Source organism: Propithecus coquereli, unplaced genomic scaffold (assembly GCF_000956105.1).
Source record: "Propithecus coquereli isolate 6110/MARCELLA unplaced genomic scaffold, Pcoq_1.0 Scaffold605, whole genome shotgun sequence".
Classification (NCBI taxonomy): domain Eukaryota; kingdom Metazoa; phylum Chordata; class Mammalia; order Primates; family Indriidae; genus Propithecus; species Propithecus coquereli.
This window is the reverse complement of record NW_012152008.1, coordinates 954,591-967,525: the sequence shown is the minus strand read 5'-3', so window position 1 is coordinate 967,525 and position 12,935 is coordinate 954,591. Positions and strand designations below refer to the sequence as shown.

At 34.9% G+C, this 12,935-nt stretch overlaps 1 protein-coding gene across 1 annotated transcript in view; it reads left to right on the top strand.

Moving 5' to 3' along the window:
• The window catches only part of USP40 (ubiquitin specific peptidase 40), a 93,400-nt gene that overhangs the window by 684 nt on the left and 79,781 nt on the right, over positions 1 to 12,935 (top strand). Inside the window, exons 2-7 of the mRNA XM_012659327.1 lie at positions 512 to 729; positions 2,866 to 2,933; positions 4,164 to 4,277; positions 6,775 to 6,939; positions 8,448 to 8,594; positions 11,609 to 11,752. Of these exons, the coding sequence (XP_012514781.1) occupies positions 531 to 729; positions 2,866 to 2,933; positions 4,164 to 4,277; positions 6,775 to 6,939; positions 8,448 to 8,594; positions 11,609 to 11,752 (837 nt within the window). The 5' untranslated portion in view covers positions 512 to 530. The remainder of the gene's footprint in view (positions 1 to 511; positions 730 to 2,865; positions 2,934 to 4,163; positions 4,278 to 6,774; positions 6,940 to 8,447; positions 8,595 to 11,608; positions 11,753 to 12,935) is intronic.

The following is a 12,935-nucleotide window of genomic DNA, read 5'->3' as shown; positions in this document are numbered from 1 at the left end:
GTACAGGTACTGAGGGGTGTGAGAAGCAGAGATTTTAGTGAGTGACTGATGGTCCCAAGATCCCTGTCAACTCTTGGAATCTAGGATTGCCTTTGCCACCCCAGTAGTGAATTAGGCATGGTGGTGTGTTTTCTTTCTTTTCTAATTAGTGATGTAAACTTGCCCTTTTGAAAAACAGCTATCGTTTATCGTGGGCCAAACTCTGTGCACTAAATACCTTTCTTTCATTATGTCATTTGACTGTTTAAGTGACCCTAGGGAACAGACGGTATCCCATTTTATACATAAGAATACAGGTTAATAACCTGCCCAAGGTCACACAGGTAGTTAGGATCCTGGCAGGGATGGGAAAAAAAATCCAGATCTTGTTACCTCCAAACCCAAGCTACCGTATATACTTTCTAAGGAACAACTTCACAAAATAGATACTCCCAAGTGTAAGGTAGGAGATTTGGGAAAAAAAATATTTAAAAAATAAAAGCGTTTATATAACATGTCATGTCTTTTTAAGGGTAGTATTTAGTTTCACAATGTTTGGGGACCTATTTGAAGAGGATTATTCCAGTGTGTCAAATAATCAGTGTGGAAAAGGGAAGAAATTAAAGACTAAAGCTTTGGAGCCACCTGCTCCTAGAGAATTCACCAATTTAAGTGGAATCAGAAATCAGGGTGGAACCTGTTACCTCAATTCCCTTCTTCAGACTCTTCATTTCACACCTGAATTCAGAGGTATGCTGTGTTACATACATTTGATCAGTAATAAGTACCATCATCTTTACATGTAATTGTGCAAAATCACAAAGAGGCAAAGTATCTTAAAGATGTATTGCACAGTATGTATTTATTGTTGCAAATGTAAGATATAAACTGGTAATTCTACAGAGAAATTTGAAGCTTAAATTATCTTAAATATATTGTATGGTTTCAATAATGTTTAGTAGCAAAATAAAAAAATAAGGTAATATATTTCTTTTCTAATTCCTTCAATTTAAGATACAACATAAAGACAATTCTGTCACAAGTATTAGCTTTCATTGTTGTTATACTGTTTGAATTTTTGTGCTTCAAAACTTCTCCAAAATAACAAACACTTAAGCCAGAGTTATCTGACAATTATTTCTGCCTTGTGGAGTGGGGAGGGCTGTCACATTACTAATAGGGGTCCATAAGTGTTCATCTGCATTTTCCTGAAATCTAAAAAGCTCTCACTCTGATCTGATCTGACCTGAACTTGTTTGCCTTTAGAACCTAACCTGATGTAAGGTTATTAAGTCTTTAGTTTTCTCACTTGGATGAATATTCATACATTCATTACAAGAATATTAATGTGCTTGATTAATGGATAGTCTGTCCCAGACCCTCCTGGAAATGGAATGAAGTGTACATAACCCTTTCTTTATATTACTTTTCTAAAATGTGTAAATTCTGAATTCCAAAGACCCAGGGATGTTTAGGTAAAGGATTATGTACAAGGAGCAGAAACTCACTCAAATTAGCTACATTAAAAAAGGGGTTCTTGTAAGAATATAGGAGAATCTCCCAGAGACCAATTACAAGAAGTGAGCTTGTAATTGGACTCTTGATTTCTTGCACCTGTTTTTCTCTATGTGTTTTTTCCTATTCCCCTTTCTGCAAACTGTTTTCATCTGCAAGAGTCTTAGTGTTTGTGTTTCCTTGATCTTAGTGTATTACTTTGCCTTCTCATGGCGCTGACTGGGGACCCTAGCACTACAGGGCTTTGTAGCCCAGCTCTCCACAGTGTCTCCATATTCTGTGGACAGACAACCTGACTGATCTGTGTCTGGTTTGCCATGTTTCCCCTTCCCACCACCGCCACCAAATTTATCAGATCTTTGTGATGTCTTCTGTTGCTTCTAAGCTTAGAAAGACTTCCTGCCTCCAGAGATTTAGTAAATATTTACCATTGTCCTCTTCCCAGGGCCATTCTAATGGATGGAACTGTATGTGGGATTTAAGAGTGGTGCCTCTTGTCCTTGACTCTATCCCCACCATAAAAATATCTTCCTGATGCAGTCAGTAATTCCACCATTAGAAATTTTCAGCATTAATAAGCAGATTCCTAAAAGGGTTCCAGGTTTTAACATAGTTAAAGGGCAACTTGAAGTAGAAAATTAGCCTCAGAGAGACTGAGGAAGAGGTGAGGCAGTGGAGCAGGTCATGGAGAGTGCCACTAGGCAAGAGTAGGGCAAGAGTCCCAGGCAGCTTCCTCTCCAGCAAAGGGAATCACTGGCCAAGCACGTGGTTTGACATCTTAGGGTGGAATGTGCTCTCCTTGTACAGCTTAGCATGAACCTTATGCTGATTGTTGAAGAGGTATAATTTGGAAAGAGTAAGGACTGGCAGAGAACTGGGGGAGAAAAATTTTAGAATAGATTTTAAGGAGTAGGGCTAGTACAATGGAGTAGGCCTGGTACAATGTAGCTGAGAGTAGTGGGGGGTGGCTACAAAAGTTCTTACATGGTTTTGTGTTTTAACTTGCAGTTCGTAGTTCACTACTGTATTTCCTAAGATTACCCACAGCTTTTGGGACCCACTGCCATAGGCAATGGGAAGCCACTAAAGATTTCTGATGTTAACGTTTTTGTTTTCTGTGCACAAACTAAAGATTATTTTCCTTCTGTAGATCCATACTGAGACTTTAGCATGCCACTTTATTTTCTTTATTTTTCAGTGGTTAAAAATGTTACAAGAAAATAGAATGTGTACAGTAAGGGTATAAATATTGCCACAATAATATTTCTGAATCTTTAATTGGTTTTACTTAGTGGTGGTCTTGGCTTTCTAAAACAATTTTATTAAATGAAATAATGTCATTTACACCTCTGATTCTACTTTTCTATTTAGAAGCTTTATTCTCTCTTGGTCCAGAAGAGCTTGGTTCATTCGAAGATAAAGATAAACCTGATGCAAAGGTATTAAATCTGTGATTTGCTGGGGTGTTTTGGAGTATTGAGGCAATGTTTTTTTTTTAAGGAAAGAATTAAGTTACTTATTCATAGAAAACAATAATCTTATTAAGTGCCAAATATAGTCTTTATTTTCAGAAAGTTCTTTGGCCTATACCCTATGGGTAATAGAATTTTCCTTCCAAAAAAATTAATTTTCCAAATATTAAACATAATACTGCCACTGCTTTATAAACATTTCCTTGCTCTCTACTATGGTTATTTTTTCTTTTGGTGAAGAAAATATTTGCACATCTTCCACACTAGCCTATCAAAAAAATCTATTTAAATCACTTATTTGCAACAATACCAAAATAAAAAAATAGAGATCAATATTCTTTCAATGTGGTACTCTGAAAATAAATTGGGTAAGAAATTATTTTGTTATTTTATATGTTACTATGATGAAATTTTATTTAAAGTGTAGATGTAATCGTGTTCCTCCCTGCTTAAAAATAATTCAGAAGTTTCTCATCACTTTCAGGTTCAAATCTATACTTAATAGTAGTCTTCCGTGATCCAGCCCAGTGCTTCTCAAACCGCCTGTGTGGCAAAGGACTAGTTTTTGTGTATTTTTTTTATTCCCAGTCTGTTGCAGATCAGTAGTTTTGTAGTATTTAATGAAAATGTCATAGGAATGTCAAATTGCCATCAAAGTTTCTAAATACTTAATTCTCCCTTTCAATCTCTAAAATCTGGCCTGCAGACCAGACTCTACTGGCCATTGCGCAGTCTGGCTCAGCCCTCACCACATCTGATAAGACAGGAACAGGTGTGGAGCCAGCAGAAGGTGAGGCAGGGGTGACTGGCCCTATAAAGGGTCAGAACTCCAGAGTGCCTGGAAAATTTCTTCAGAGGGAATATATGTGTATCTGAGATATTTGAGAGGAAGGATGGGCTATTAGAGATTCAAACTGTTGTCCGTAATCAATTGGGTGGTTTATTAGGGCCTATTTGAGCTTCAACATTAATTTCAACTGTGTCAAGGTAGAAAGCTCCAGATAAAAAAACTTTTTGGATTGAATTAGAATTTTTAAAGAATAACTGAATCACAATCAATTCCCCGTTTATGATAATGTATTTATAAACTTTCCCCTGAATGAACTAGGAGATATGTGAAAACTAGTATGCAGTTGTTTTCAAAAGCCTCGACCGACATTAAAAGAGTTCATTTAGAAATGTGTGTTTCTCATTCAGGTTCGAATCATACCTTTACAGTTACAGCGCCTGTTTGCTCAGCTTCTGCTCTTGGACCAGGAAGCTGCATCCACAGCAGACCTCACTGACAGCTTTGGGTGGACCAGCAATGAGGTACGAAGGTCAGCTTCTCTAAGGAAGAAATATTGCCAGCAATAGAGGAAAGAATAAATGCTGCTTTACTGTTATCTAACTTCCTTTAATTTTGTCTTAGGGTCTCAACGTATTGTTTGAATGTTTCCTTCTCACATTAAAAAATTGCAAACCAGAAATAATGTTTTGTAGGCACTTGCTATATACAGGATTTTATGAATGGCTGTGATTTGGGGTTGGGGAGAAGGTTGTGACTACAGGGAGACGTACAAGAGCGGATTTTTACAATTTCTACGCCAAGAATCTTTACATAGTCTAGTTGAGATACAACACCTATTACCTGGAAATTACTTACCATTTATAAAGCAAACCGCTGATCAGCTTTTTAGTCTTTGACTAACAATAATGGATAAAGTAAATGGTAACTAAATTTTAAATGTTCTGTCTGCCTGTGTGACAAGCTTCGTGTTTGAATCTGGGTAACGTTTGCTTTAGACAAAACCAGTGAAACCATTCTTTTCAGGTCTTTTCATTTTCCCTGTTCTGACTTTCTCCTGACTTGCTTCATTTTTTTTTCCTGTATCCTGTTGTGTGTGAGCTTTCTCTCACTTTCCTGTTTGAGTTCCTGAAAGGCATTCAACTATATACAAACACTACACACTTGTCAGCAATGAGTAAAGGTGCTTGTTGTCAATATTGATCAGCTGTTGGCTATACAAATTCAAGCGCATCCAGGTCTTCCATTTTTTATGGATTAGATGTATTCCTGCAAAGACAGGTATGGGCGACTGTCATAGAATTTAAAAAGGCAATGATAGGAATAATATTATATTGCCTTTAACAATAAAGTTTGAACAGTTGTCTTCTTCTAACCAGGAAGACTTTGTAAGTAGGCGATACTATGTGATTAAAGAGGTAGAGTGTGGACTTTAAAGTAAAATTGGGTAATAATACAGTCTTTAAACAGGTATGTTAAGTTTTGGATGTAGGGCTGGTACTTGGGGTTAATTCCTTTTTCCTTCCCTTTTAAAAAAATAACCACTTTTTTGAGATATAATTTACATGCCATAAAATTCATGCTTTGAAAGGGTACAGTGGGGTTTTTTTAGTATATTCACAGAGTTGTGCAACCATCACTCAATCACTTTTAGAACGTTTTCACCAGCCCAAAAAGAAACCCCATACCCATTAGCAGTCGCTCCCCATCCGCCTCCCCTCGGCCCCTGGCAACCACTGACCTCCTTTCTCTCACTATGGATCTGCCTATTCTAGACATTTCATAGGAGTGGAATCATACAACTTGTGATCTTTTGTAACTGACTTCATTCACTTAAGATAATGTTTTCAGGGCTCATTTATGTTATAGTATGTGTCAGTATTTCTTTCCTTTTTACTGACAAATAAGATTCTATTGGATGAATATGCCACATTGGTGTTTTTTTAAGCTAGTCATCAGTTGATGCATTTCCGTTTGTTTTTGATAATGAGTTTCCACTGACTTGCTGATTTCATACTTCTAAAAGCTGTGAAAACCTTTTTTATTTTATTTTTTATAAATAAAATCTTGCAGGAAACCCTGTAGGACTGGACCTGCAGTGGTGGGAGAAAATCTGTGAGGTACCTTTACCAAATGTAGGATTGTTGAGAACTTCCACAGGTTTTTTGTCCCATCAGAGCCAGTGATCCTGGAGAAATTTACATTCTTTAGTGTCTTACATTTTAAAAGACTAGACAGAGACCCCAAGTCCCACGTCTTGATCCAGCTTTCATCCACTTTATCTGCCACTCTTCACACTAAACTTATTTTTAAATAGTCTTTCCTCACTGCCTCTACTTCTATACCCTGCATTTGTTCCTCGGCCACCTTTCTGCTTCTCCTGTCCAAGTCAACAGTGACAACCATGTGCTGAGTCCAGAAGACATGTTCTGTCCTCAGCTGAAGGGGCTCTTGGTAGACCCACCACCCACCTTAAAGCCCAGGCTTCTCCTGGTTCTGGGGGGACCTCACTCTTCGGAATTTCCCCTCCTCTGCTTTTCCTCCTCTTCTCCACTCCTAAGTGTTGCTGTGCCCCCGGGCTTTGGGTTATAAATTGCTCTTAAGGAGAAGTTCACACGCAGGTCCATGACTCATGAATCAAAGCAAGTTCCATCAGGAGTTTTTCCTCAGTAGCGCTGTGTTAGTATTTGCCAGCTCTTAGACACCGCGCCTATTGTGTTCCTTCCTCCTCTCTCCTTTCTGTGGCGTGGCCACTTGTATGGTGTGGTTTTCCACAAGAATGAATACATTTTCTGGTAGTCAGGGGAGCTGAGTTCTATGTGCATGTTTTCATTTTCCAGTATCAATAAAAATAGGTGGCGAGCTCTTAACCTGCTCTTAGCTTATTTTGCATTAGTCATCCTTATCAAGGTTTATCTTTGGATTGCGTGATAAATCTTGTGTTTTGTTAACTAATATTTTTCTAAATGTTTTTGAAAATCTGAAGCAGAAGATCACATTTAAAAGTTATCTGTTTTATAGGAGATGAGGCAACATGATGTGCAGGAACTGAACCGAATTCTCTTCAGTGCTTTGGAAACTTCTTTAGTTGGAACCTCTGGCCATGACCTCATCAATCGTCTGTATCACGGAACTATCATTAACCAGATTGTTTGTAAAGAATGTAAGAACATCAGTGAGAAGCAGGTGAATATGCCAAAATATTTTAACAATAAATTATATCATAAATTATAATTCCTGTAATTAAACCTGTGAGCTGTAATACCACATGAGGATTAAAGTGTTTATTACTAGAAATAATTTATTGGGCCTTTTTCTTGTACCATACACCTAAATCACGAGTGTATAATACAAAGTTCTCCATGTAAGCCGACAGAAGCAAATATCTTGAAACTTCATCTTTTATTCTGTACTCTAGTATTTGGAAAACGGATTTGGGGGATGTTTACAAATAGAAGACTGTGGCCTTATGAGAGAAGCCAATGTCATTATGGTTAGAATATTGTCAAGAAAGTTAATTAGGGAGGTAATAAAAATAGAGAATACTGAGGAATGTTTAAATTGATAAACATCTGTAATTAAATATTGGATTTAGTTTATTACTTTCCTTTAGAAAGTTCATTTATATATGTGTACTTATGTTTATTCATTATATATAAACCATATATATTATATACAAAGCCATTATAAACCCATTTTAATTAATATATACTTCGTTCTTTGTAATGACATAGATTACCCTTTTAATCTAATTGGAAATTTGCTCACGCAAATATAAAAATCTCTGTTTACCCTACAAATCTCATACAGCCAGTGGTTTCATCAATGAGCAGTAATCCTTGAATAAAAAGGATATTGTGTCTATTTTTTAATTACTGTATGATTAACTTAGCTGTGATATAATAATGCACAAAGTAATTTTAAAACTATGTATATAAGGCATATTATAAATACATTAACTTTTCACATGTGTTACTTTTATTAAGCTTTCCACCATAAACTAATTAGTGCCCTGTTATTTTCCATTCCCCTTAATTCCTCAAAATAATGCTGTTGCACACACACAGAACTATAAATATGAGTTAAATTTTCTAAATTGTAATAGCATTTATTACTAGAAATATATTGTAATTTAAATGTAATTAGAGTAGAAAATTGATAGACTCCCTTTTTCCCTCCTCTTAATTTTCATAGAATACCTTCTTATCCTGGCTCAAAAGAATTCTTTTCTTATAACTTCTTCAATATATCTTAAACCAACTCTAGCAAAAGAATATGAAGATATGGAGTTTACATTAGAAAATTTAACCCTACCCATGCTATTATATTCTAGTGCAGAGACTAAAAACAGTACTATAAACCTTGTTTATACAGTTCTAAATTCAGATATGTGTTTTATTGTGGTTTATATGATTTTCTCATAAATAGGTTTTATTATATCTATAGTAAACTCCTAAATTTCTTCCTTTATACATTTTTTCCTAATATATTTTAGGCTAAATTATAGTTTGATTTAGAAGGAAGGATAATTTAATGACCACATTGCCTAATCAGGAGATCCACAACTTCATATGTACAGTGTTTTAGAAAAAATATATTTGATTATTCCCAATATATGTGTGAGCTGGTGATGTCATTGTAAACCTCTGTGAAATTGTTTGTTTTTTTCAACATTATATTCATGTATGTTTCAGGAAGACTTCTTAGATCTAACAGTAGCAGTCAAAAATGTATCTGGTTTGGAAGATGCACTCTGGAACATGTACGTAGAAGAGGAAGTTTTTGACTATGACAACTTGTACCACTGTGGAACTTGTGACAGGCTGGTTAAAGCAGCAAAGGTAAAAATAGATCCCTGACTTTTTCCAGGGTCCCCACTTAGTACACACTATGTACTTAGTGCTTATGAAAAAGGCTGGAGGAGATACTTGAAGCTCTTAACACTAAGATTGAAAAGACATTTACTTTATTATCTGTATGCATTTTTTACAATAAAGAATTTTTAAAAGCTTTCAACCCAACAGTTCTCTCAAATTCCTTCTCTCCCAGGAAAAATTATTTGTACCTCAATGTTTCATAAGTATACCTTTTTTGATAAACTCCCAATATGCTGCTTTTTGCAAATTACTGTTGTGTAAACGTATATTTTTTTATTCCTGCCAGCCGACAAGCTTGTTGAACTTTTCCTTCCTTTGTTTACTCCTGTGAAAATAGATGGCTCTCTTCATTTTCTTAATATGCAGTTATTTTATAGTCTTGACATATGTCCTTCCTCACTCTGGTATATCCAGTATTCCCTTTCCTCTTTCACCAGGTAGGAATACTTTACTTACTAAGTAAGCAACTTAACAGAGAATACTTATGGTTTTCTTTCTGTACAGCAAAGCAAAACACAAAATGAAAGGAAGGCAGGATTAAAGCAACTGATTTGTTTTACCATGTGAGAGCTAAGAGAATAGTAAAGCAAATCAATAAGCATAGAATTCTGATATTTCTCAAATTTATTCATCACATCTATCCATACGTGGCCATTCCTATAGATATAATTCATAGTTATTTTTGATTCCAGGAAAGAAGAGAAACTTCTCAAGAAGAGAAATAAGAGACAACTCCCATTTAGGTTAATGGAACACCTCCCCAATGTTACTTTCATGCTTGTAAATTTTGCACATTCCAGCTTCTTTATGATGTGGCATTGATTTATTATATCAGTACTTTGGCATTTCTGAAAATCTGCGACATATTAGTGTTTTATTCCAGTTTTGATGTAAGGTCTCCATGCTTTACTGGTTGAGCCCTTTGGATCCAGGATGTCTTTTGTTCTAAGAGAGTCTGGCATCTGAATAACTCTTTTTGGGGGACAGATTTTAGGAAAACATTTTGTAGAGTTTTCTTTTTTTACTTTATCTTCTAGCAACCACTCATTTATATTTCCTTTTCACCATTCTTTCACAATTCTATGTGATTTCTCACTATGAAATTGTTCTTTAATGTATTTTTCACATGGTTAATTTCCACCCAAAGCATTACCAATGCTAGTAAATTGCTAAATACTAGTAATCCATTAATATTAATGTAAAAATGATTATAATTTATAACTGTCTCTATGTCTATATATCTATAAATTATCAATGCTATTTCCCTTTCCTCTGGCTTGGATGCACTATCTCTAACCTCTCTGGCCTTCCTTCTCAGCTCCTTGTACCTATGGCCAATGTGGCATCAACCCTGATTCTGTCATTATCGTCTGCATCATTAGCTATCCCACTGCTGCTGGATAATATGCTATTCATAAACGTCATCAGCTTGAGCTCAGTTCAACCAGTGGTTACTGAGCATCATCTTAAACAGCTACCACAAAAGACATATTTATGCAGTTACTCCATTATGACGAAGAGTTAGCACTATTCCTATAGCTGGCAGTTACTGAGTTTTTCCAGCAAATAAAACAAGCATTGATTTAGCTAACACGTGATACTGATTTTGTATCCTGGAGATTATAGATGAAAATATAATGAAAACAGTAAACCCTATGTCTATAGTTTTCACAATAAGGTTTAAAGCCAGGGTGGAATTTTATACTGTTTAATATATATTTCCATCTAGCCTTTGCCTCTTTATGAAACCCAAAGAGAGATGTTTATCATTTGCTTATTTATTTTCTTTTTCAACTTTGTTGTTAAAACTACAGCCTAACAAATAAGTATAAACTTCAAAGTTTGGAAAAGTCTTAGATACTTATACATTCCTAGTTCTTGGTTAGACTTACTTTGCACATCAATGAAATAAAAACCTTTTACTAAACAAATGCAGTTCTTTATCTACCTTTTATTCCATTGTTTTAATTCTCTTTCAATGGAAGATTTTGATCTAGATACTTTTAAAATTGCATTCTATTCTAGTTGCATTGAATTTGTTGCATTCTAAGTTTAGTTTGGCTATGTTGCCTAAATAAATGCAGATTGTCTTGTCCTTAGCAGTCTCTTCTCAGCCACATGTAGTTGAGTTACTCAGTTTTTAAGATGAATTTTTAGAGCTTGTTTGAAAATCTACCATGTTGTTATTAATGTATTTCTTAGGGGTTCTTCGTTTACTTTTTTTTACTCACTAGATTTGTGTAACTATTATTTTAAATATATTTTTAGGGATGTTAGATATATATGATTATTGATAATTTTATACATAGGCGAAGGATTTTTTTTTCTCCTCACAGACCATTAATCCAAGAGGGTTGGGGACAACTGATGACTCTTAAACAAAAAATATCTTATGTGCTTTCGGATTAAAAACAGTGACTATAAAACCCCATTCAATAGATTTTAACCTTTGGGGAGTTAGAATCCTTTTGAAAGTCTAATGAAAGTTATGGATCTTCTCCCTAGAAAAATACATATGCACATAAAATTTTTTTATCATTTCGTGGGTTCAGGTCCTTTGAAATAGTTTCTTAGGTCCCAGGTTAAGAGCTCCAGTTCTTCACTAAATAAAAAGAACTGTGTATGGAGACATCAAGGAAAAGGCCAGGAATTTGGCAGGAAATGGACATGGTTAAAGAGGGAATATGCCCACGAAATAATATTTTAGGATATCAACACTAAAAACATAAAACAGGCTTGTTTTTTTTTTTTTTAGTTGTAAGCATAAATGAGCGATGCCACCTTCAGGCCCATAAAATAGATGAGTTTATATCAAGAGTTATGTTGAATCCATGGTAATGAGTTTATGTGATCTAAGGACCTATTTCTCTTAGAACTGTCATAGGTTGTTGGTTGTTTCTTCCTACCTCAAGGAACATTATGTATCCCTTTGTATAACTCTGTTTTTAAAAAAACTTTGTAAATTTTTCTTTTAACAGTCGGCCAAATTACGTAAGCTGCCTCCATTTCTTACTGTTTCATTGCTAAGATTTAATTTTGATTTCGTGAAATGTGAACGCTACAAAGAAACTAGCTGTTATACGTTCCCTCTCCGGATCAATCTCAAGCCTTTTTGTGAACAGGTTTGAACTATTTTATTTTTAAATTCTTTCTTTTCCCCTCCCAAGATTGAATCTTTTGTTTACCTAATTTTCAGTTGGGTTATTGCAGAATCTTTCAACCTTGGCACTATTAATATTTTAAGTTAAATTATTCTCTGTTGTGGGAGACTGCTCCAGGCATTGTAGTATATTAGTAGCATCCCGGGCCTCTGCCTACTAGATGACAGCAGCATCCACACTCCTCCTCCCCCAGGTGTGACAAACAAGAATGTCTTCAGACAAAGCCAAGGTCCATGTCCATGTCACCCAAAATCACCCCTGGTTGAGAACCACTGATTTATTTACAGTCCTTTTGACTTTCCAAAGTATGTATTTGTTCTCAGTTCTCTTTATTAAACTCTTCTTGAAAAATCTTTGAAATGAGAGTTTAAGAACAAAATTGGAAATGACCCTGCATTTAGAAAACTTGCCACACTAATTGGTACGTTGCTATTTGGATTTAGTTTATTTTAGATGAAATTATGAATTATGCATCTAGAAAGTGAAGAGGCAAATGGAACTATACTAGTCTAAAATTGTAATCCTTGAGACATAGGAAATAAAAAGTTTTGAAAACAAATTAATCACAAAATCAACTTGCTTTACAACCCATTTTTCAAATATTTTTTGTATCATTGCTATACATGCCACGATCAGAGTGATGAGAATGATTGTATTTCTTATCACAAATCATTTTTTGTATTAAGAACAGAATATTTATTAGCTAGGTATTGAATTTCTATGTAAAAAAGTAATATTTTTATAAATGTTCTTAAAATTCAAACTCTTCACACATGAGCCTTCTCTACTTCAAGCCTAACTACTGAGCTTTTTGGTTTTTGTTTTATTGTTTGAATTACCACTCAAAGGTTCTAATTTGTTGACGCTGAACCTGTTATTGGCATACCCAGAATAAATAATTTTCCCAGAGTTAGTTAATATACTTTCCCCTCCTTTTGTAAAAGATAGTTTGTCACATGATTTTAATATACTTTGATATAACAAAACTGAAATAAGTAAAGAAATAGAGCAGTTATCTAGGAAATCCACATTAATTTTACTTTTGGATTTCTGTGTTAATGGGATAAAATGTCACTTTGCATCTTTGTGTATACCTCTTCTGCCTGAACTAGACATGTTAAAATGTTTCACACTTTAGAAGTAT